This window comes from Phoca vitulina, unplaced genomic scaffold, assembly GCF_004348235.1.
Source record: "Phoca vitulina isolate PV1807 unplaced genomic scaffold, GSC_HSeal_1.0 scaffold2, whole genome shotgun sequence".
NCBI classification, from domain to species: domain Eukaryota; kingdom Metazoa; phylum Chordata; class Mammalia; order Carnivora; family Phocidae; genus Phoca; species Phoca vitulina.
Genome location: NW_022589705.1, coordinates 69,652,004 through 69,676,146, shown reverse-complemented (window position 1 = coordinate 69,676,146; position 24,143 = coordinate 69,652,004). Strand labels below are relative to the sequence as shown.

The window sequence follows — 24,143 nt, the reverse complement described above, 5'->3', positions numbered from 1 at the left end:
AGTTCTGAAGAAGCGACCCTGATCTGACACTGTCTCCCCCCAGGAACCCTGCTTGCCGTCTGCTTTCACCTTGCTCATCGTCCCTCCGGCTCACCCCACACGCACGTGTCCTTGCAGGCCCCTCTCCGCGGGCACGCTTTCCCAGCGGGGATGGAGCCGGTCCGCCTCTGGCTCACCAGAGGCCAGCACAGTGGCTGGCGCAGAGTGGCTGACAGCCGGCCTGCACTTTCCAAAATGCCCAGGGCATGGCATGGAAGGTAGAAAACGAAGTCTGAGAAGCCGCTGCAGAAAAAGCGAAGTAAAGAGATAGAACAACTACATGTAGTGGATGGTCCTTCACTGGATCTTGGACTAGGGGAAAAAAACAGCTAAAACGACATTATTGGGACAACTGGGGAAACTTGATATGGACTATATATATCAGCTGGTAGATTTTATTAATGTTAAATTTCTTGAGTGCGAGAATAGTATTGTGTTCCCTGCTCCTAGGAGACACCCGGAAGTTTATTAAGGATCAAGTCTCTCATCTGCAGTTAACTCTCAAATCGTTCAGTAAATAAAAATACACAGACTTAGAAAACAGGTATAGTAAATATTGCAAAAGGTGAGGTGGTAAATCTGGATGAAGAGTGCAGGCTTGCTCACGGTACCATCTGTACAACTTTTCTGTAGGTTTTAAGTTTTTCAAAATAAAACACTGGAGGAAAAAAGTCAAGTCTCGCCTCAGGTGAGGAAGTCTAATGGGATCTGCATCTGATGACTTATCTGCTATACCAGAAGTGCATGGTCCGTCGGCCAAGACCCTAAGGGCTAGGGTAGTGTGCAGACAAGCTACAGGGCAGGGGATGGGAAGGCTCCGTAAGTACCTAGATAAGAGAGGTGGTAGCTCTGGATGTTGAACTAGCAGAAGTGTGTAGCCGGGCAGAAGGGTGGGAGTGAGAAACCCCAGATCCAAGGGGCAAAGCAAAAGATAGCCCTGTGCAGATCAGACTCTTTGGCAGAGGCGGGGGTAAGTAATCAGGAAAGCACAGGAAATGACAGATGATCAGAGGTGGAGCAAAGAGTCAGGAAGGCAGGCAGGCAGGTGAGCAGGAGGGAAAGATAAGCGGAGGAGCACAGAGGAGTGAGAAATCTAGGCAAAGCTCTGGCTTGTCTGGGCACAATTAGAACGCTCACTTCAGGGAAGCAAACAGAAACTGGGGTGAGAGCAGCCAAGTTGCTAAGCACCCAGGATGGGACACAGAAGTTAGAGAGTGAGCACAGGAAGGCCCAGAGGGTTGGCTGAATCTGTCTGAAAATGAGGGCAGGAAGAGGGGCAGCCAATGGTGGAATGTGATAACCTGGTCTTTGTCTCATGTTGGTGAGGCAAGAGGGCAGAGTGGCTAAAGCTTGCTTCCTCCTATCTGGCAGCTGAATCAGAGAGATGCAAACTGGAACAGAATTCCCAGGAAACCTCAGGCCTCTATTCCAAACTCCCTCCATGACCGCAGGCCCAGTGCGCACATCCCTGCCAGTCTCGGCCCGCTGCTACTAGTTTGATTCTCTTCGTTCTTAATGCTGCCACTCCACTGAAGAATTCTGGGTTCCTGGTTCTTGGAGAAATCTCTCTCTAGACTAGCAGCTAGCCTAAGTGTACACGATCCCCTCTCATGTATCCATTCCTGCAGAAGCTCAGGGAGGCCTCACTTTCATTACTGAGTGCAGTTCAGAGTTCCTGAAGGCCAACAGCTAGGGATATTTAACCTGCTGCCTTTGTCTGCCCCACCGCCACCGTGCCCAGCCCAGTCCCCCAGTGCAACATGCTAAGAACGTTTTTTTCTCTTCTCAGATTCTGATGATGAAAGCAAGCAAGAGAGCAGGTTAGAGAAGAAGTTCCCTCCCAAGAAATGGAGCAGTGAGGGGGCACAGACCTGTCTGCAGGGACCAGGCCAGTCTGGCCCTCCCGAGGAGTATTTGAAATTCAGGTTGTCTTTTTGCCCTGCACGCAAGTCATAGGAGCAATGCTCATTGGGGTGCAGAGGTCTAGATGGAGGCAGGGCTGGGGCGCTGGGTGAGCAGTCACTTCCCTAGGCACCTTCTCAAGAAGTGGCACTTTTATCAGGAGTGAGTTAAGAGAATGATAAAAAGACGCTGGGGGAGGCAGCATGGGAACAAGACTCGGGCAGGTCAGAGGGGGCACCTTTCAGACTTCGGCTCCCTCAGCGACGGACAGCATGGCCCGCTGACCACACCAGCTCTCCGCTCCTCTGCCCAGGACGAGGCCCCTCTCTCTCCACGACCTACTTGCTACGTGTGGGGCCGAGCTCTGCTCCCCTCCCTGTCATGCTGGGTCCCGGGCTCCAGGTGAGCAACGCTCAGTTCCCTTCCCTCCACAACCTCTCTCGGAAGTGCTTGGTCACTGATCCGGCCCGGCCACGCGGCCTCCGCGGGTCTGCTCTGCTAACTGAGAGAGCGATTTTCCAGCTCGAATTGACTTGCTAGACGAGCACGCTGGAGGAGCTAGGGCCACGGGCCAAAGGAAAGAGCAGGCGGCCAATCACCGGGGAGCACATTTCCTAATCTGTGGCCTGAGACTAAACCTTCCTGTCACCAAGGGAGAGCTCCCTTAGGCGTTTGCTGCCGGCTTCGCCCGGGGAGGGGTGCTGTGACTTCGGGGTGGCTCCCCAGGCCGCGTGGGGCTCAGAAAGGGAATTGTGAACCACCGTTTTCTAGGGATAAAAATCCAGAGGACAGAAGGTTAACCCTAGAGAGAGGAGACAAAACGCTGGAGAGAGCAGAGTCGGCAAGGGACCAAGGAGTCCCGGGCGCCGCGGCCAAGGCGAGGGACGCAAAGCCAGGTCTCTGGAGCGTGGGTGCCGGGCTGGCAGGTGTGAGGGCCGGCCCCGGGCCCCGGCCGGCGCTGCGACTAGCCCTGTGCCCCCTTCTCAGCCCAGGCCCCATCCCAGCTCCTACCTGGTAGGTACCTGTCGTGGCTGTGGCTATACTCGGTGGTGGTGAGGGGCGAGTGAGTCTGTGGAAAGGGCTGGTTGCCAAACAGATTGTCACTGCGAAGGTTGTGGCAGAGTTTCTCCAGGAACCGCAGGACGTAGGTGATGCTGTTGACGGCTGGGAGGTTGAGAGTGTGCTGTTCACGGTCAAACACGGCTGTGGAATGAAGGAAACAGGGCTGAGCACGTCAGCCTGGCAGTGCAGGGCAGCGAGGGGCAGGAGGAGCCCAGCTTCCTGCTTGCCTCCCGCTTACCTGGTTACACAAAGCAATCAGTGCCTGGGTTTTTCCCTCCCTCCCTTCCCCTCCCTTCCCCTCCCTTCCACTTCCCTCCCTCCCTCAAGGGTTTGATTTTTGCCTCCAACTCCAAAGGGCTTGCTGAAATGGGAGTGGCCAGGCCAGGTCTGGTGCACCTGGGCTCTGAAGTGATTTTACTCAACTTGTGAAAACAACTGTGAACATAACTCTATCTGCTCCATCAGTTGGCTGGGTTTTCTCCAGGAAATCTGCTCATTTCGGGTTCTCTTTCCATAAGAACTGCCCAAGAACAGAGAAACTGGGCAGACGAGGAGAATATAGCTGTTGCCAGCAACAGTTTAGGTGCACGATCTGAGCTGTAGGAGGGCACTAGAGTTTCAGCAACATTTGGAACCATTCCACGCTTGGTTTTATTTTACTCCCTATCTATTTCTATTCAAGAAGTATCTGTATAATCCTTACAAAGCAGAAGGCCTTTGCATTTGTCTCAGGGCAGCAAGGAAATGGCGAGATAGGCCATTCCCAGGATCCAGTTTCAGGGCACAAGAAGAACCCTAGAAAAGTTGTGGGTGGCAGCAACTCCACAGAGGCGGCAAAGCAGGGCGGGTCCCTGCAGGCTACTGCACAGAAGCCTCGGCCTCAGAAGGAAAGGAAGGCTTGATTTCCCAGCAGTCCTCAGCCTCCTAGAACAATGCCTTCCATGCCTGCCCTCATCCTCCACACAGCCAACTGCTCCCTCACCTGGGCTCTCCCACTACCCTGCATGCATTTCTCACACATTAGAACCCCTCTCCCCTGTCATCTCTCCTCCCCCTCCCCTGGCAGGGTCTGGAAATAACCTCTGACATACAATAAAGGCTCACTAAAGGTGTGCTAACAAAATACAGTTACTTATGGGGTCTTCTACAAGAATACAGGTACTCCTGGGGTCTTCCATGTCAGCTGGCTCTCCTGAGGCTGGATATTGCAACTTGCTAGAGGGAAGGGGTGGGGGACTATGCAGTATCGTGCAGTTGAGACCGAAAGGCTCCAGGTCAAGTCTTCATAGGTTTGGTAGGTAAGGAGTGGGGTTCTGGACTTGGGAACATTGAAACAGAACCATGGCACAACAGGAAAAGTGAATATTCTCGGTGAAAACAAAAAACACAGAACACAGTACAGTTGAATCAGAGCAGGAGACAGAGAGAGGGAATGGTTTTTCCCACTCTGCCCTGGGATTCAACTTCTTGTAACAGGGCTGGCTTAGGACCGGGCAGCTAAGGAGTGAGAAGAACATGACAAGAGTCCCGTGGTCCCCCGAGGCCAGAGGAGCCTGTGGCAGTCTGGAGAAGCTCCTGTTGCCACAGTGTAGCCCCTCTGGATTCTTTCTTCTGGAATGCCTTTACAGCAACACACATCTACTTCCTGTATGCAGAGGCCGAGCAGGCAGACAGGACAGGAGTCTGCCTAGAGGCTTGGTTAAGCAGAGTCTGCGTGGGTATTCTACTTGGCAGAGGTGTGCATAACGCTCAGAGGGGTTCCGGGAGTTGAAAAGGAGGACTCTCGGCGGAACGGAATCCCTTCCCATTTCTCCAGAGCCTGTAGGCGTGAAGTGGGAACCAGGAGGCCTTGCCAGAAATCAGCCAGTGGAGAAGGCCTGCCCCCCTGGCTAGGAGGCCACACCAGCCCCAGGGTGCTTACCTGAGATCACTTCGCCACCGTGGCCCTGTTTCAGGAAGCTGAAGACGGTTTTCTGATGGTACGCACAGTCGATGCAAGCCTGGACAGCCTGCTGCAGCACCACGGAGGCGCGGGCTGGCCCAAAGTGGTCCGGGAGCAGCTGGACCTTCTTCTTATCTAAGTGGGGGCCCGGGCTGCCATTCTTGTTCAAGTAAATACAAACTGCAGAGACAAAGAGTCAAAGCAGCTTAAAGAGCGTCCGGGGTACAGAAGTGACAGAACAGTGCTCTCTTCTGTCTCACACACTCTGGGCTCTGGTCCCTAGCAGGATTCTCAGCTGCTAGGCTGGTGAAACCCTGGGAGGGGGCAGAGGGTGGCTGTGTCCAGCTGCAACCAGCCCAAATTGCATGACCAAAGGCTCTGGGAACACAGCCTGCTGGAAGGACAGCCCAGACCAAAAGCCAAGGCACAGAACTTGTACTTTGTCTTCTGTGCACTGAAAAGGGAATCTAAACAATTCCCCAGATGTATGTCCTTTCATGTTCAGGACTCGGTCACCTCACACAGTCTTTGTATCTCCTATTACATGTGTAAGGAGTGGTAGGGGCCATGGCAATGTCAGCCGGAGTGTGTATGTGTGTGTGTGTTTGGCCTTGCACTTAGAATGGTCACACCATGGGTCACCTGGTTTCTGTTCTGGGCCTCAGAGTCCCTTTGTTATCTTCTGCATTAACACCCAGGCCCAAAGAAAGTAGTAAAATAGACAAACATGGGAATGAAGAAAACCACAGAAAGGGCCGGAGGGGCCCATCCAGAGAGTGTTGTGTGTTTCAGCAGTTTCCCCTGTCGGCCGGCTGGGCACTCTCCTACTGTAGTCCCTAGCTGGCATGCTGCTGGGTGGGGGACAGAGGGGGCACGGGAGTATGAGGCAGTCTGCAACAGAGGTGCTTCCTTGGTCTCCGGACAGGACCCACAGCAGCCTGCTCAGCTATGACATCCTCTCTTCTGATGTGCCTTCTAGGACCTACTTGAGCAGGGTACTCTGCTTTCTCACATGGCTGAAGGAGGAACAGGTGGGCAAAAGGTCTTTCTTGCTATTAAAGGCAAAAAAGCTAAGAGTGGTAGCTGTGTTGGCTGTGGACGGACTGCGTCCTCATCCAGGGGGCCTCAGCTTTAGCCTCTGTTAAGTGAGGAAGCTGTGCAACATGCTGTCTGAGGACTCCTCACCTGATTCGAAGGGAAAGCAAGATGGAGAGAAGGAAATGGAAAATAGTAAGAGAAAGGCAGGATGTGGAAGGTGACAGGCGGAAAAGAAGGAAGGGAAAAGTAAAGGGTAAGCAAGATGAACTGAAATACACATTCAATTCTGTTCTCTCCTAAAACCCTCCAAAATGAGTCACACAATAAAGGAGACAGCTTAAAATTTTGGAAGCTGGAGAGTAGATAATCCAAGTAGCAATTGACTGAGTAGACCCAAGAAAGCCGAATCCTTAACCAAGAATGGGCAAAGATGAGAACCCAGCTGTTTCATCTTATAATTCACAAAAGAGTGAAGAATGGGCAGGTACCTCTGGAGGTGGGTGTGAAGGCAGATCTAATGAAAGAAGGACTGGGTGACGTCTGTTAAGAAACAGCTAGGACTTGCATGTCATGATATGACTCTTTCACTGAAAACAAAACAAGTAAAAATGTAGGAACTCCAAGAGGTAAGAAGAGTAGTTAAAATAAACGAAGACCTAGATCTATGAAAAGACATCCATAAGAATGTTCATAGCAACCTATGTTCATAACAGCCTAAAACTAGAACCAACCCAAATGTCTGTCAACAAGAGAATACATATACAAATTGTGGTATATTCATTTATTGCAATAGCACTTAGCAGTACAAAAGAATGAACTATTGATAGGGTGCTTCTCAAAAACATTATTTTTAGTCAAAGAAACCAGATACAAAAGGTACATAGAGTATAATTCCATTTATATATTAAGTTCAAGCACAAGGAAGTCTAATCTACAGGAATAGAAATCAGAATAAAGGTAGGAGAGGGATGCCTGGGTGGCTCAGTCGTTAAGCGTCTGCCTTCGGCTCAGGTCATGATCCCAGGGTCCTGGGATCGAGTCCCGCATCCCTGCCCCTTCCCCTGTTTGTGCGTGTGGTCTCTCTCTCTGACAAATAAATAAATAAAATCTTTAAAAAAAAAAAAAGGTAGGAGAGAAGGGTGACTGAAAGGAGGCATGATGTAACTTCTAGGGGTGGTAGAAATGATTTTTATCTTGACTGGGGTTGTGGTTACATGGTGCTTGCACAGATTAAAACTCATCTAATTGTACATTAAGACATGTACATTTCACTGCACATAAATTTTCCTTAATTAAAACACATGAAAAGGAAAAAATATAACCAGTCCAGTGATAACTACAAAAAAGAAATTCTACATGGATTAAAGGGTGAAATATAAAAGGCAAACTATAAAACCTTTATTTATTTATTTTTTTAAAGATTTACTTGTTTATTTGAGAGACAGAGTGAGCGAGCATGAGTACGGGAGAGGGAGAGAAATCTCCAGCAGACTCCCCGCTGAGCAGGGAGCCTGACGCGGAGCTCAATCCCATGACTCTAAGATCATGACCTGAGCGGAAGGCAGATGCTTTACCAACTGAGCGACCCAGACACCCCTAAGCTATAAAACCTTTAGAAGACCGTGGCAGTTTAAAAAAGTTGTTCCCCCCCCCACCCCAACAACAACAAAAACTTAAAATAAATAAATAAAAAACACGGCTCCCAAACCTTTGACATCCCTTCCATCGATCTCTGTGATACTTGACCAACAGACTATGTAGAAATGACACTGTGCCAGTTTCTGGGCCCAGGGCTTAACTAAGAAGCTGACAGTTTCCATGTCCTCTTTCTTGGGACATTCACTCAACCTAACTAAATGTGTGAAGAGGCAAACCCACCCTGTGGCAAGGTCTATGTGGAGAGAAATCAACAGCCAAAACCAACTTGTCAGCCATATGGTGGGAGGAGGTCCTCTGATCCTAGTCAAGCCACCTCAGCTGACACTGCATGGAACGACGCAAGTGACTGCCACCTCGCCCTGCCCACATTGTTGTTTTAAGCCATGAAGTCTGGTGGTGGTTTGCTATGTAGCAAAAGATTACTGAAAGGGATTGTGGTACCAGAAAAAAGCAATAAAGGGCCCCAAAAAGGGTACGGGTGAAAGCATAAAGGGGCTTGAAGAGAAGCCTTTAAAGGTTGGGGGTCAAAGGATTCTTTTCATTTTGTACCATCTCTATCCCTATTAGTCCAGCCTGACAATGCTTCCTGAGAAACTTGAGAATGGACACCTACAGGTTTTGAGGAGGCTGCCAGGGAGAGCTTAAGGCAAGTGAGGAAAATCTTACTGGAAGATGGAGGATGGGAGACACTTGCTACGTAGTGATGTAGAGTTTGACAAACTGTCACCTGCAGTAACCTGGAACCAGGAAGTAAATGTACCTGGTGGACTCAGTGAAACAGCTAGAGATTTTCAGACAAAAGTAATGAAAGTGCCAGGTGGCTTCTTACTGCCTATGACAAAAATGCAAAATGAGAGAGATGAGCTTAAAAAAAAACAAACAAAAAAACCGCATAAAAAATAAGCCCAGGACTCACAGAGTCCACAAATAAAGTGCTTCTCATTTCCAGTCCTTTCAGAAGACAAACAATTCTAAATTAAGAAAGGGTCAAATCCAGAATGGGGCAATAAAATATTTTGTTAAGGGGCCAGAATGATTTAAGACTATGTATGCTTCATGCTCTTTCTGACCAAAAAGCCCTTGAATCTCAAGGGCCACTTTTGCAGATTCTCTCCCTTAAATGGTAAGTTTTTTAAGAATCTCAAGGGCATTGTCTCAAAGCAGCCATACAGGAAGCCCAAAGTAGAGAAGGGCTTAGCTTCAGAAGGTTCAAGGTGTGGTTTTGTCTAATGAAGGAAATCTCAATAGCATTCATAGAAAATCCCTCAAGTTTCCAAGAGAGCCATTCTGGTGGAAGCATTGCCAGCTCAGACTCAAAGGGACAGAAATGGTACAAAATGAAAAGAATCCTTTAAGACCCAAACCTTTTATAGATGGGACGAAGACCAAGAAAGCAATCTCAGTTTTCCTATGGAAAAGGAAAGATGATTCAGGAGACAAAACCAAGACCCATGGAAAACAACCCCAGGAAAGTAGTATTGGATCTAATAATTAAAGAACTGGCAACATGTGCCCAGCTGGATTTCAGAATTTCTACAGACCAGTCACTGCTCCCTTTTGAACAGGTGTTATCTGTAAGTTATCCTATGCCTGTCCCACCACTGTATGTTGGGTATGTGGGGAGCAGACAATGTTTTTCTTTAGTTCACAGATCTTCAGATTGAGAAGAACTACACTCAAGGAGCTACTACACTTGAGAATCTGCACCTGAGAGGTCTCCTTTGCACGTGGATCTGATTTAGATGATGAGATCCTAGATCCAGAGCCTGATGTTATAAAGGGATGGGACTTTTAATGGAGAATCTTGCAAGAAGAATAAATTTCCCAAGTGGGAAAAACGTAAGTAATTTATGTCCAGAGAGTAGAGTGAGGTGGTTTGTAAATATGGTCCATAATACTTTGACCCTCTTCTCATAAAGGAGTAGGGTCTATTCTTCTCTTGAATCTGAGCTCCACGACTGCTTAATCAGTAGAATATGGTGGAAATGATGCTATGCTGATTTGGGGGCTTAAGTCTTACGAAAATGGAAGCCTCCACTTCCTGTCTCTTGGGACACTTGCTCTTGGAATGCAGCCACCATGGTATGAGGAAGTCCAAGCTACCCTTTGGAGATGTCCATGTAGAGAACAACCAAGAGCCAGCACCAATTTTGCTAGCCATGTGAATGAACCATCTTGGAATTGGATTCTCCAGCCCCAACTGAGCCACCCCAAATGATGCCATGTGGAAGAGAGATGAGCTGTCTTATTGTTAATATAGTTGAATATATTGATATCACTCTTTTCTGGTATATAAAAGGTTATATACCTTTTCTTTTATAGTTTATGCTTTTGTCTTATTTTTTAAAATCCTTCCTAATCTTAAGGTTGTGAAGATATTTATAACTGTCCTGTTTCAGTTTCGTACTGCACCCATGAAATCAGAGGTTGTTAAAAAACAAACAAACAAACAAACAAACAAACAACACATCAGAGAATGGTTCAGTATATAAGGAGGTTGGAAGTGGCCACTCCAACCAAACAACAAGTGAAAAGCTGAACAAATGGAAAGATTAATAATCTTTTTTAGATCTATCAGAGAAGTGAGGTCACAGGGTAAACTGCTGCCACCCAAGTTTGGAGAGATAGGTGAATACAGAAAATCACATTTTACCAAGCAGAAACCCATGAGCAGAAACCTCCACAGTAACTAGTGCCAAGGTAGGAAAATCTAAACTGTAACTGATGAATTGCTGGAAGTTTAGTGTGGACAAGTCTGAGAGTTAAAGACTCCAGGGGTGGACCCAGTCATGGAGGGGGATGTCCCACACTTTTGTGAGTTATCTTCAGGAGCTCTACCAATGTTCTCATAGTGAATACTGGAGAAAAATCCCCTCATGCTTCCAGCAGCGAGTGCAGAAAAGGAACCATTTAAAAACATGTCAGAGTGTTCTACTCTTCTTAACAAGGCCTGCCCTCAGGAAAAACTATTTTACCAGAGCTATTTTATCAAATCCTGCCAGGATTTGATCAGAGTCTAACCTATCCGGAAGAAGGAAAATACCCAATTCCAGCCCCCTCCAGCCATCCTGTCCCACCTAAGGGAAGGGAGGATAATAAATACTGGTGAAGTTCACAGTCTAGGGGCATGGGCCCCTCAAAATACTGAGACCTAATCATAGGACTATAGAATATTTCTTCCTCCCCCAGCACCTTACATCACATTACTAAAGGCCTATTTACAACAACTTCTTTTACCTAGTACATCATGTCTGACTATCAAGAGAAAAATTACAAAGTATACTAAAAGGCAAAAGCTGCAGTTTTAAGAGACAGAGCACAAGATTAAAGCCCACGCATAAGAAACTAGCCTTAGGCTGGAAAGCATAAGAACTAGACTCAGACATGGCAGGGATGTTGAATTATTAGACTGGGAATTTAGAACTATGATTAATATGCTAAGGGTTCTAAAGGATAAAGTAGACAGCATGCAAAACAGATGTGCAATGTAAGCAAAGACGGAAATTCTAAGAAAGAATCAAAAAGAAATGCTAGAGATCAAAAACAGTGTAACAGAAAATAATGCCTTTGATGGACTCATTAGTAGACTTATTAGTGGACATGGCCGAGAAAAGAATCATTGAGTTTGATATCTCAATAGAAATTTCCCAAACTGAAAAGCAAAGAGAAAAAAAGACAGAAAAAAAAAAAAATACCAAGAGACTATCTAGGAACTGTGGGAACACTACACACAGTAGGAATACCACAAGGAGAAGAAAGAAAGGAACAAAAGAAATTTTTGAAGACGTAAGGACAGAGAATTTCCCCAAATTAATATCAGACACCAAACCACAGATCCAAGAAGATCAGAGAACACCAAGCATGATAAATACCAAGAAACCCCCTACAATAGGCATATTATATAAAAATGCAGAAAATCAAAAACAAAGAAAAAGTCTTGAAAGAAATCAGAGGCAAAAAGCCCCCTCACCTACACAGGAGCAACACTAAAAATTACATCCTTAGAAACCATGTGAGCAGGAAGAGACTGGAGTGAAATACTTAAAGTGTTGAAGGAAAACACCCCCAACTTAGAATTCCGTACTTTGCAAAATTATCCCTCAAAAGTGAAGAAGAAGTAAAGGCTTTCTCAGACCAAAAAAAAAAAAAAGGGGGGGGGGGTTTGTTGCTAGTAGATTACCTTGCAAGAAAGGTTCAAGAAATTCCTTAGAGAGAAGGAAAATAATATGGATCAGGAACTAAAATCTACATAAAGAAAGGAAGAACACTGGAGAAGGAATAGATGAAAGCAAAATAGAAACTTAATTTTCTAATTCTTAACAGCAATGTATTTGATTGTGTATGTTTATGTATATATACACATGCTTACTTACACTTCTGTACAACTGAAATGAATGATAGCAATCATACGAGGGATGGAAAGGAGGGATTAGGATTACATGTTATTATTTCTGTGAAGTGGTACAGTGCTATTTGAAAGTAGACTTGGATTAGTTATAAATGTAATTGTAAACTCTAGGGTAATCACTAAATAATAAAAAAGAAGTATAACATATGCTAAAAAAGGAGAAAAATTGGAATCATATAAAATGCTCAAATAAAACCACCAAAGGTAGAGAAAAAGTGGAAGACAAAAATAGGCACAAAGAATAAAGGCAACAAATAGAAAACTGAACAAATATGGTAGATATTTTCTAGCTATATCAATAATCACTTTAAATATCAATGGTCTAAATACACCAATTAAAAGACAGAGATTCTGGGGCACCTGGGTGGCTCAGTCAGTTAAGCGTCTGCCTTTGGCTCAGGTCATGATCCCAGGGTCCTGGGATCAAGCCCTGCATTGGGCTCCCTGCTAAGCTCCCTGCTTCTCCCTCTGCCCCACCCCCCCCCACTCCTATTCTTGCTCACTCTGCTCTCTCAAATAAATAAATAAATAAAAAGACAGAGATTCTGAAAGTGGATCAAAAAACAAGACCCAACTATATGTTGCCTACAAGAAACCCACTTTAAATATAAAGAGACATATAGATTAAAAGTAAAGGGGTGGAGAAAGATATACCATGCTAACACTAATTAAAAGAAAGTGGGGATAGTTATATTAACTTGAGATGTAGCAGACTACAGAGCAAGGAAAGTTACTGTAGATAAAGAGGCGCATTACATAATGATATAGAGGTCATTTACCTAAGGAGATATATCAATTCTTACTGTATATGCACCTAACAACAGACCATCAAAATATGAGAGGTAAAAATTAATAGAATTCCAAGAATAAACAGATGGATCCACAATTGTAACTGGAGACTTCATCATCCCTCTCTCAGAAATGGACAGATCCAGCAGGCAGAAAATTAGTAAGGATGTTGCTGAACACAATAGTATCATCAATCAACTGGATATAAATGATATCTATAGGTTACATCATTCAACAACAGCAGAACACACATTCTTCTCAAGCTCATATGAAACATTCATGATGACAAACCATATACTGGGCTATAAAACATACCTCAACAAATTCATAGGGAATAGAAATCATACAATGTTTGCTCTTAGACCACAATGGAATTAAATAAAAAATCAGTAACAGAAAGATAGGTGGAAAATCCCCCAATACTTGGAGGTTAAACAACATATTTATAAATAACACATAGGCCAAAGAATAAATCTCCAAAGAAATTTAAATATATTTTGAACTAAATGAAAATAAAAATACAACTTATCAAAATGTCTGGGATGCAGCAAAAGCTGTGGATAGAGGGAAATATATAGCATTGAGTGTGTACATTAGAAAATAAGTAAGATCTGAAATCAATAATCTAGGCTTCTACTTTGGGAAACTAGAAAAAAAGAGCAAATTAAATCTAAAGTTTGCATAAAAAAAGAAGTAATAAAAATTAGTGCAGAAATCGATGACACTGAAACCAGGAAGTCGACAGAAGAAAAAAAACATCAATGAAACCAAAAGCTGGTTCTTTGAAAAGATTAACATCAATAAGCCTTTAGACAGGCTAAATTTTTTAAAAAGATGACACAAATTACTAATATCAGAAATAAAAGAGGGGACACCACCATGGATCCATGGTCATTAAAAGGATAAAACAGGAATACTATGAATAATTCTAGGCCCACAAATTTGATAATCTAGGTGAAATGGACCAATCCATGAAATCCACAATCTGTCAAAACTCATACAAGAAGAAAAAGATAATCTGAATAGGCCTGTATCTATTAAAGAAGTTGAATCAATAATTCATAATCTTCCAAAATAGAAAGCACCAGACTCAGATGGATTCACTGGTGAATTCTACTAAGCATTTAAGAAATACGTTTTACTAATTATAGAAAATAGAAGCAGAGAGAATACTTCTTAACTCATTCTAGGTGGCTGGCATTATTCTAATTCTAAAACCAGACAAAAACATTACAAGAAAATTACAGACCAATGTCTCTCATAAACATAGATGCAAAAATCCTCAACAAAATATTAGCAAATCAAATCCAACAATATATAAAAAGAATTATACACTACAACCAAATGAGATTTATCCCAGGTATGCAAGGCTGGTTCAAAACATTTAAAAATCAATTAATGTAATCCGTCACATGAGCAGGCTAAAGAAAAGCTATCACATGATATTAATAGATGCAGAAAAAACATCTGACAAAATCCAAGACCCATTCATGATAAAAACTCTCAGCAAACTAGGAACAGAGGGGAACTTCCTCAGCTTGATAACTATCCAGAAAAAAACTTCAGCTAACATCACACTTAATGGTAGGAAACTAGCAGCTTTCCCACTAAGATCAGGAACAAGGTAAGCATGTTCACTCTCACCACAACTTTTCTTTCTTTTTTTTTTTTTTTTTAAGATTTTATGTATTTATTTATTTTAGACAGAGTGAGCAGGGGGAGGAGCAGAGGGGGAGAGAAATTGTGGCGGGGCGGGGAAGAATCTCAAGCAGACTCTACGCTGAATGTGGAACCTGATGCAGGGCTTGATCTCACGACCCCGAGAACATGACCAGAGCTGAAACCAAGAGTTGGACGCTTAACCAACTGAGCCACCCAGGCATCCCACCACAACTTTTTATCGTGTACTGGAAGTCCTGACTAATGTAATAAGGTAAGAAAAGGAAATAAAAGGTATACAGATTGGGAAGGAAGAAATAAAACTCTCTTTGTTCACAGATGACACAAATGTCTATGTAGAGAATGTGAAAGAATTGACAAAAAAAATTCCTGGAACTGATAAACAATTATAGCAAGGTTGCAGGATACAAGGTTAATACATAAAAGTCAATTGTTTTCCTATGTAACAGTAAGGAATGAGTGAAATTTGAAATTAAAAACATGGTACCATTTACATTAATACTTCCAAAAATAAAATACTTAGGTATAACTCTAACAAAATATGTACAGGACTTATATAAGGAGAACTACAAACTCTGATGAATGAAATAATAATAATAAAAAAACCTCTTAACATACAGACTCTTAACTATAGAGAATAAACTGAGTTTGGTTGACAGAGGGGAGGCTGGGGGGAATGGGTGAAATAGCTGATGGGGATTAAAGAGTACATTTAGGATAAAATAAAATAAAATAAAATAAAACAAAATAAAAAGAAAGAAAACTAAATAAATGGAGAGATATCTCATGTTCATGGACAGGAAGACTCAATATTGTCAAGATGTCAGTTTCTTCCAACTTGATCTACAGATTCAATGCAAGTTCAATCAAAATCCCAGCAGGTTATTTTGTGGCTACTGACAAACTGATTCTAAAGTTCATATGGAGAGGCAAAAAAACTCTAGTCAACCAACACAATACAAGTTTGGAGGACTGATACTACCCAACTTCAAGACTCACTATAAAGCTAATAGTATTCAAGACAGTGTGAAAGAATAGACAAAGAGATCAATGGAACAGATAGAAAGCTGAGAAATAGTCCCACATAGATATAGCTAACTGACCTGTGACAAAGGAACAAAGGCAAAACAAAAGAGAAAAACGTAGTCATTTCAACAAGTGGTGCTAAAACAACTGAACAGCTATATGCGGAAAAAAAAAAAAAAAGGGATCTAGACACAGACCCTATACCCTTCACAAAAATTAACTCAAAATAGTTCACAGACCGAAGTGTAAAATTCAAAACTGTAAAACTCTGAGAAAATAAAATCGGAGAAAAATGAGATGACCTCAGGAATGGCAATGACTTTTTAGATAAGACACCAAAGGCACGATCCATGAAAGAAATAATTGATAAGCTGGACTCATTAAAAGTAAAATCTTCTGCTCTGTGAAAGACCCAATCAAGATAATGAGAAGAAAAGCCACAGAGTGGGGGAAATATCTGCAAAAGGCATACCTGATAAAGAACTGTTTTCCAAAATATACAAAGAATTTAAAAAAAACCCTCAACAATAAGAAAATGAACAACCCAATTAAAAACTGGGCCAATGCTGTTAAATAGATGCCTTGCCAAAGATACACAAATAGCAAATAAGCATATGACAAGATGCTTTTCCCTGTATGTCATTAGGGATATACAGATTAAAACAATGAAATACCACTACATGCCTATTAGAATGGCCAAAATCCAGAACACTAACACCACCAAATGCTGGCAAGGATGTGGAAAAAGGAACTCTCATTCATTGCTGGTGGGAGTGCAAATGGTACCGCCACTTTGGAAGACAGCTTGGCAGTACCTTAAAAAACTAAACACGCTCTTACCATACGATCCAGCAATCTCATTCCAAAGGATTGGTATTTACCCGAAGAAATTTAAAATTTATGTCCACAAAAAAACACCTGTACATGGATGTTTATAGCCACTTAATTCATAATTACCCAAACCTTGAAGGAACCAAGACGCCCTTCAGTAGGTGACTAGATAACTGCGGTATAGCCAGACAATGGTATATCATTCAGCCCTAAAAAGAAACGAGCATGAAAAAGACATGAAGAAAATTTAAATGCATATTACTCAGTGAAAAGGCCAATGTGAAAAGGTTACATACTGCATGGCTTCAACTACATGACATTCTGGAAAAGGCAAAATTATAGAGACAGTAAAAAGATGAGTGGTTGCCAGGAGTTAGGGGACAAGGACGGATGAATAGGCAGAGCATGGAGGATTTTTAGAGCAGTTAAACTATTTTGTATTATCCTCTAATGGTGGATACATGTCATTATACATTTGTGAAAACCCATAGAATGTACAGCCCCAAGAGCGATCCCTAATGTAAACTATGGACCTTGGGTGCTAATGATGTTTCAATGGAGGTTCAAGTGTTTCACACTTGGAACAAATGTACTTTGTACTCTGGTGGGGGATGGTGATAATGGAGAAGCCCATGCATGTGTGGAGGCAGGGGTATATGGAAAACCTCTGGACATTCTGCTTGATTTTGCTGTGAACCTAAAAAAACAGTTGAGTAAAAAATTCAGAAAACAAAAAAGAGCTCTTCATAGCAGATGCAAATATCCCAGAGTGGGAAAGTAGAGTATAAGCCTTTCCTAACTGTATGTGACAAATTTCCTAAATGTATGTAAAATTCTTTTATGCAGATCATTTTGCAGGACTGGCTTTCCACCAAACACCCTTTGGAAAATGCCACTAGAATAATGGATAATGATACTTTAAAAGTAAGATACTAAATACGAGAAACTCAACACAAAGTTTGGAAAACAGAGTTGAGGAAAGCTTTGAAGAAAGTTGAACAAAAAGTCAATGAGAATAGGGGTAAGAATAAAGAGGGTTAAGAATATTACAGAACAAGTTCAAGAGGTTCAACCTCTGAATAACGTGTGCCAGGAGGAGTGCAGAGAGACAAAGAAGTGGGAGAAAATTACTGACGAAAGAATTTAAGAAAAACTCAAGAAACTAAAGAAAGGATGGGCACACACAGGGTCCAGCATGGCAGTGTCTCATCCTAGGTGAGACTGCAGAACACTAGGGATGAAGAGAAGCTTCAAAGAAAACAAAAAAAATTTCATGTAAAATTAAACATGCAATCTAAGATTTACATGGGAAAACAAAGAGAAGGAGCAAACTGGGAATAATATGAAAGGGAGGTGAAGAAGATGTCAAGGAACTCAGAAGGCTTCAGAAGAGACTTCTTTTTGAGAGTCTGATACGGATAGAATATATAATGTGCTTGAACATAATGAGAGAGGTACGTAGTAAGAGAGTTTAGGTTGAATTAATAAGTACTAGCAAAAAAAACACATAAAGAAATCAACAAGATTTACTTTGAAAACAAAATGTGCAACAAAAGAAAAGTAATCATAGTACACTACTTGGCTCAATTGAAAACAGCATTCCACAAATTACAATGACAAAACACTGAATTTCAATCTAATCAAAATGATAATATCACGGTATTAAGATAGGGAAGTATATGTGGGTAGGTAAGGGACAAGGAGGTTAAGAACAGTTAAATCTTCAACTTCTAAAGTGGGTTGTCAGTTAAAAAATACCTGAATTATGCATAAAATATAAACATAAAAACAACATATGGAGGTAAATAAAAGAATCAGTTGAATTAAAAGTGATTGCATTTGGGGAGAAGTAAATGACGGGGGAAAAGAGGGCCAGTTTGTTTTGCTTTTGTCATAATTCTTAAAAACCTATTGTTCCTTTAAATTATGAGCATGTATTAACTCTGATAAAAATAAAACTAACTCTTGGGGCACCTGGGTGGCTCAGTCCATCAAGCGTCTGCTCAGGTCATGATCCCCGGGTCCTGGGATCGAGCCCCACCCGTATTGGGCTCCCTGCTCACCGGGGAGCCTTCTTCTCCCTCCCCTCCCTGCTCATGTTCTCTCTTGCTATCTCTGTCTCTCTCTCAAAGAAATAAAAAAAATTATTAAAAAAAATAAATACAACTAACTCTTAAAAAGTGCTGTTCAGGTAAAAAAATGAAAGGGAGGTATAAAGGATACAGTGTGGCACACACCTTTCGATCCATGATAGCTTTTACTGTTAACATTTGAAGGGTCTGTAAAAGGTAATTTCAACTAATCCTTCCACTGCATTAAGTGTGGAAACTGAGGCTCAGAAAGGGAAGTGAGGTCAAGGTCACACAGAATGAGCCGAGGCCCAGGCAGAGGATGGCCAGACAATGAAAAGTCAAAACTGCTATAGTCTGTCCAGGAGCAGGAAACAGAGATACGAAGTAAGTTCCCACTTTTCCTAAGCTCTGAGATTCAGGCTGAGAGAGGGATGCCAGCTCAGCGACTGCCAGATTTAAACGGAATCTGCATCATTTAAATGGAATAATGTGGCACAGTCATGAAGCTCCCACTGCTGTGGGTCTTATCTGGGTACTGTTGAAAAGGCACACAGGCACCTTAGTGGTATCTAGAATGATGTGGGAAAACCAAGCAAATATACAGGCATCTAGGGGTCATGCCATGAGGCTGGAAAACATACGTAATCAATATTTCTACCAAGGTGTTTATCTGTTTTTTCTTCTTCATCCACAGAGCTTTGGGGCAAAGACCACTGTTCATTAATCTAAAGACACTCTTGGACTAAGCAAACCCAGTAATTGGCTGGAGCTAGATGCAGATGATATATTTGGAGAAATCATGTAATAGGACCCTGACTAGAGCTGGACATAAATACCATAGGCAGGCTCTATGTGGTCTTCCAAAGGTTATGTGGAGAAGAAACTAGAATTGGCTTTCCCTTCAAGCTCTAACGTTCTAGGATTTGGGTTGGAGACATACTTAACTCCTTAGAAAAAGACTATGCTAACTTCTCTGGGGACCATTCCAATTGCTTAAACTTCTTTAAAGAAGGTGGAGGATCTGCAGAGTAACTAGAGTAAGGTTTCACACACGTATCTCTACACATAAGAAATGAGTATTGTTCTTTCTAGCATTCCCATTGGGAGACTATCTATTCCAGTGGTGTAGCTCTTTTAAAGTTACCTTCACAGATGGCTGGTTTATGAAATGGAAACAGATAATCATAGCCCTGATTGACTACCTGCCCACTGCAGCCACTCAAACCACACTGTGCTTTGAATCAAATGTTCATTGGTTGGTCTCCAAAATCAAGTTTACTCTCAGAGTACCAAGGTTTGCCACCACCGATGATGTTAAAAAAAATCAGCCAGGGCTTTGTTTGTTTGGGATTTTACAGGTTAGTTTTTGCTCTTGTCAGTCTCCAGCTACAGAGGTCCTGAAAAGGAGAAGGCACTCACTGGAAACTAACGGTAGCTCTGGATTTCAGTTTTGGTGGACATTCTCCCCAGCTTTCAACAGACCTTGCTGAATCCCATTCTAAAATGTCAGCCAGCACTCTGCACCTTACTGTCCCATGACTTCTTCAGGAATGATTTTCTAGAAGTTGTGAATTTCTTGAAAAGTTTAACATTGAAGAGTAAAGACGAAAAAACCCTGAATTCTTCATATTTCAGCTGCTTGTGAGAGGAATTAATAGCATCATGGTTGATGCCGCTTCTGCCCTGAATCAGTTGGTGTGTGCAGGGCCAGTAGCCTTTAAGAGTCGTCCTCCTCATCTGCGTGGCCCCATGAAAACAACGCACAGAGAGAAACCCCAGAAGCCCCCTGCCTGCTCTTGCTGGCCTGGTTCCGGTCATGGGTGACCCCTGTGCCGCTCTAGCTGTTTGAGGTTCCCAAGGAGCACACGTGGAAGGTGCTACTGCCTCCCCTCTAGGCCTACGTGGAGCAGCTGAAGCGACTGCCTCCCCTCAAGGCCTACGTGGAGCACTTCCCTCAGGAGCAGCTGAAGCGAGTCCCCTTGCCACAGGCAGCACCAGGCTGCCGTGATGCCGGAGATCCCATCGTGGCAGTTACTCTTCACACCTAGCAGTGCTGCTCTCTCTCCTTGGACCAGAGGTGATGGTGGGAGGAGAAAGGCCACCAGGTTCAAACTCACTGCCTCAAGTTCTATGAAAACTACTGACCTTTCCTCAGAAGGTGATCGATTTTCTCAGCCTATTAAATTTCCCACGAATGGAATCTCAGATGTAAAAGGTACCTCAGAAGACAGTGAAGACTTCCCATCAAGGTCTACCAAGGCTGAAGAGTGACTACCCTACTTGCCAAAGGGGTATGCAACCAAAACTGTCAATGCGCGTATCTGTCCTACAGAACCCTACACTGCTGTCAAGTCCCCGCTCACTAACTACTGCAGGGGAGACGTGGGATGACTTTGAGCCCAACAGCTAAGATACCGAGATAAACCATGGAGGGAGAACCACAGCTGCAAGACCTGTTCCCTCAGGGGAGCAAAAGGCCATTCCTACTCTGCTTCTACTCATTGAAGAGTCCAAACCTACCCCAAAAGACCAGTCTTGCACAAAGTAGGGAGGAGCCAGACCAAAACCAAGCCACCAAAAGTGTCACAAGGAAGGAGGCTTAAGTTTCTATCAGAACTGGGTTTAGAAGAGTTTACCAATTCAAGTAAAAAAGAAGCCACTACGAGATCCTGAGTTGGACTGGTTTGTTGATATGATCCCAGAAATGAAGCCTGCAGCTACTATTCTTCTTTTACCTGAACTGAGGGCAGAGATGATGGTTCCCAAGGATGATGTCTCACCACTGATGCAGTTTTCCTCAAAATCTGCTGCAGCAGAAATTACTGAGGGAGAGTCTGAAGGCTGGGAAGGGGCAGGGGGGCTGAGCTAGGAGGATAATAACTGGTAACAATGGGGGGCAGTTACACTATAGGAAAAAGGATTCCTTTAAGAAAAAAACCATATCAAACTAATACCTCAAAAGCAGGCTCTGCAGACAAAATCCCCCCAGAGCGTCCTGTTTTGCCATAGCAGGAGCTCTTTCCCCAGTCTGCTAACTGAAGTGTGTGCCCTCGAGTGCTAGCTAAGAGCCCCAGGCGGTGAAGAGCTCTGGTTTCTCTGTGGAAGAGCTGTGTGCGTTTGACTCAGAGCTCTGTGAAACTCAAGTGGCTGTGGAAAGGTTGAATTTACTGTCTTTTTCCCCCCAGGAAAGAAAGAAAATAAATACAAAAAGCCAAGCTGATTAGCTTAATTTTGTGCCATTTCTTTAACAGTCAGAAGAGGAAGCTCTACTATGAAATAGGACTTACAGAAAAAATTTTAGCTATAAAGTATCTAAATGATTTTAAATTGCTAAGGTTTTCCTAGGCAACTTATTGGTTTATAGTTGTGCTGTCTGAGTGAACAGCCCTGTGGGACCGGGGCAGTTACTGACTGTTCCACACGTGTTCCATTGTACCAAAATTCTTAAGGAGAAATACCTCCCATAATGCTGTTTTCTAAATATCCAATAAAGACTATTTTCACTAGAAAAAAAAAAAAAAGCAGAGTGGTTGCACAGGTATTTGAGTGGTGGCAGGATTACTGTAACGCTGGAAGGATTCTGGAAGGGATCAGTATTCTGCACAGGGAACTGGAAAGGATGCATATTAATACAAACTGGGCGGGGCGGGGGGGCTCCTGGTGCTGGCCCCACCTCCACCCCACCCCCACGCCCCAGCTCCCCAACTCTGAGTTCACAGGACATCTATCCAAGTTTCTTCTATTGTTTTGAAAGGATGAGGGTTTCTCTGAAACTATTTCAAATGCCAAAGATAAGACATTTGTTTAAAGATTTGAGTTAGGTTTACAAATGGATTGGTGGGGGGGCTAACTGCTGGTGCAAGACAAGAGAAAGGACAGATGGGGGTGGCTGGGGCTTGTGGCAGCTAATAGCATGATCTGCTCTTACCTGTGGGGGCCTGCATGGCTGAGCTGGGGATGGTGGCAGCATCTTGGGGTACAGTGCTGGTATCCGGTTCAGGGGTGCTGGTTGTTGGTGAAGTGGGTGGTGGGTTCAGCAAAGTCCGAGGCTTCCTCTGTCAAAATGGATGGGGAGAAGTTTGCTACCTGTGACAGGTAACTTGTCTTCTGATTTCTCTATTCCTTGCCCTCGATTCACCCATGAGATGGAAATATCTCTGTGGATGGGGCTGTGTTTTATCTTTGTTTTCCACACAGAATCTTGCCTAGAGCTTTACCTATAGTAGATGCTTAGTAAATATTTTCCGAATCTATGTATAAGATTCTGGGCTCCTATTGAGCTGGAGCTTAATTCACAGTCTTTTATACTAGATTCAATATTATCATTCGAAATTCCAGGTTATCAGTTGGACGGACAAAAGCAAAAAAGGGAAAAAAAATGCTGAGGCTTAAGTCTACCTCTCTTCAAAAAATGGAAACATCCCTTCCCCTAACTGCAAACTCGTTCCTCTGCCTACCTCCTCAGCTCATCAACTCCATTTCTTATCTTAAACTTCATACTCTAAGGTTTAGATCTCTAACTAAAATACTTCTCTAAAAACCCTGCCGTTTTACCTGGGCCATGCCTTTACTGTAATAAACTGTCCCTTCTGCTTGGAATGCTCCTTCTTTCTTTTTTTACTTTATAAAAATCTGTTTATCCAGGAAACTTTTCTAGATTTCCCCTAATTACTGTATCTTTTGTGCTATCTCTGTACTTTGTGCTGCATCTGTCACAATGTATTGTCATATATATTTACATACTGGTGTCCTCTATTAGCCTGGAGCTCCTTGAGGGTCTGATTCTGGGTTCCTACGCTCCTAGCATGGCTACTGCCATATATTAAGTCTCAATAAATATTTTCAATGAAGCACACAGTATAGCATACCAATAATGGGGGAAGTAATAAAAATGATTTGAGAAAAATCTACTATCTTCTCTATGCTGTTCAGGGCAGTCTCTAGGGGAGAAAGATCTCAGAAGCTTCTTTTCAAGAAATAGTTTTCTAAAAGCCTTTCTGAATGCAAGGAAAATGTAATCAACCACTGAGATCCAGAAATCCATTTTTTACTAAATGTGCCATGTAGGGTCCACTGCTGGGAGTGATATAAACCTGCCTGCCTTCCAGGAGTGTATGCTCTAAAGCAGCAGCACCAGTGACAGGGGGCATATATAAGATGGCCTTGTCTGTGGAAGTTATCACGCAAACATGAAACGTTCAAAGCATACATGGGGCATGGACATTTCCTCTTTTTGATACTGCTAAAAGTCAAAGTCTAAATAAGCAAGGAGTCAGGGAAGAAAGGAAATAGCAGTTCAACTTCACGGAGTTGGTGGTAGGATTTCATGAGGTCCCTGAAGGAACAAGCCTGGTGAGTTTGGTGCCCAAATATTGTGGAAGAAAGCAGAGAGATGGAAGCCATTTCTGTTTGAGATAGGTGCATTTACATGTATAATATCTCTTCATATTTTACCTCATCTCTATTTTATTGGTGAGAAAACTAGGGCTCAGAGCCTTATTCAAAGTTTCCCACAGTCACACAAGTGGTAACAAATGGAGATAAGATATAAACCTATTTGTCTGGCTTTGAAGCCTCTGCTCTCGTCATGAGACCACTTTACTTCAGAAAGGAACGGAAGGGTCATGGGTTAAGTGGAAGGCATATACACATTTATAGAAGTAGGCAGAAGGACAGGAGGGGGAATTAGCGAGTC

The 24,143-nt window shown here is 43.2% G+C and overlaps 1 protein-coding gene across 12 annotated transcripts in view; it reads right to left on the bottom strand.

Moving 5' to 3' along the window:
• Positions 1-24,143, bottom strand: part of SCMH1 (Scm polycomb group protein homolog 1) — a 178,387-nt gene that overhangs the window by 19,254 nt on the left and 134,990 nt on the right. For 11 of the 12 annotated variants that reach the window (XM_032431609.1, XM_032431592.1, XM_032431631.1 and 8 more), the window contains 3 exons: positions 22,377-22,503; positions 4,925-5,125; positions 2,953-3,144 (listed from right to left, as the gene is read on the bottom strand). In XM_032431609.1, coding sequence (XP_032287500.1) covers positions 2,953-3,144; positions 4,925-5,125; positions 22,377-22,503 — 520 coding nt within the window. The remainder of the gene's footprint in view (positions 1-2,952; positions 3,145-4,924; positions 5,126-22,376; positions 22,504-24,143) is intronic. The other variant, XM_032431641.1, reaches the window with a different exon arrangement.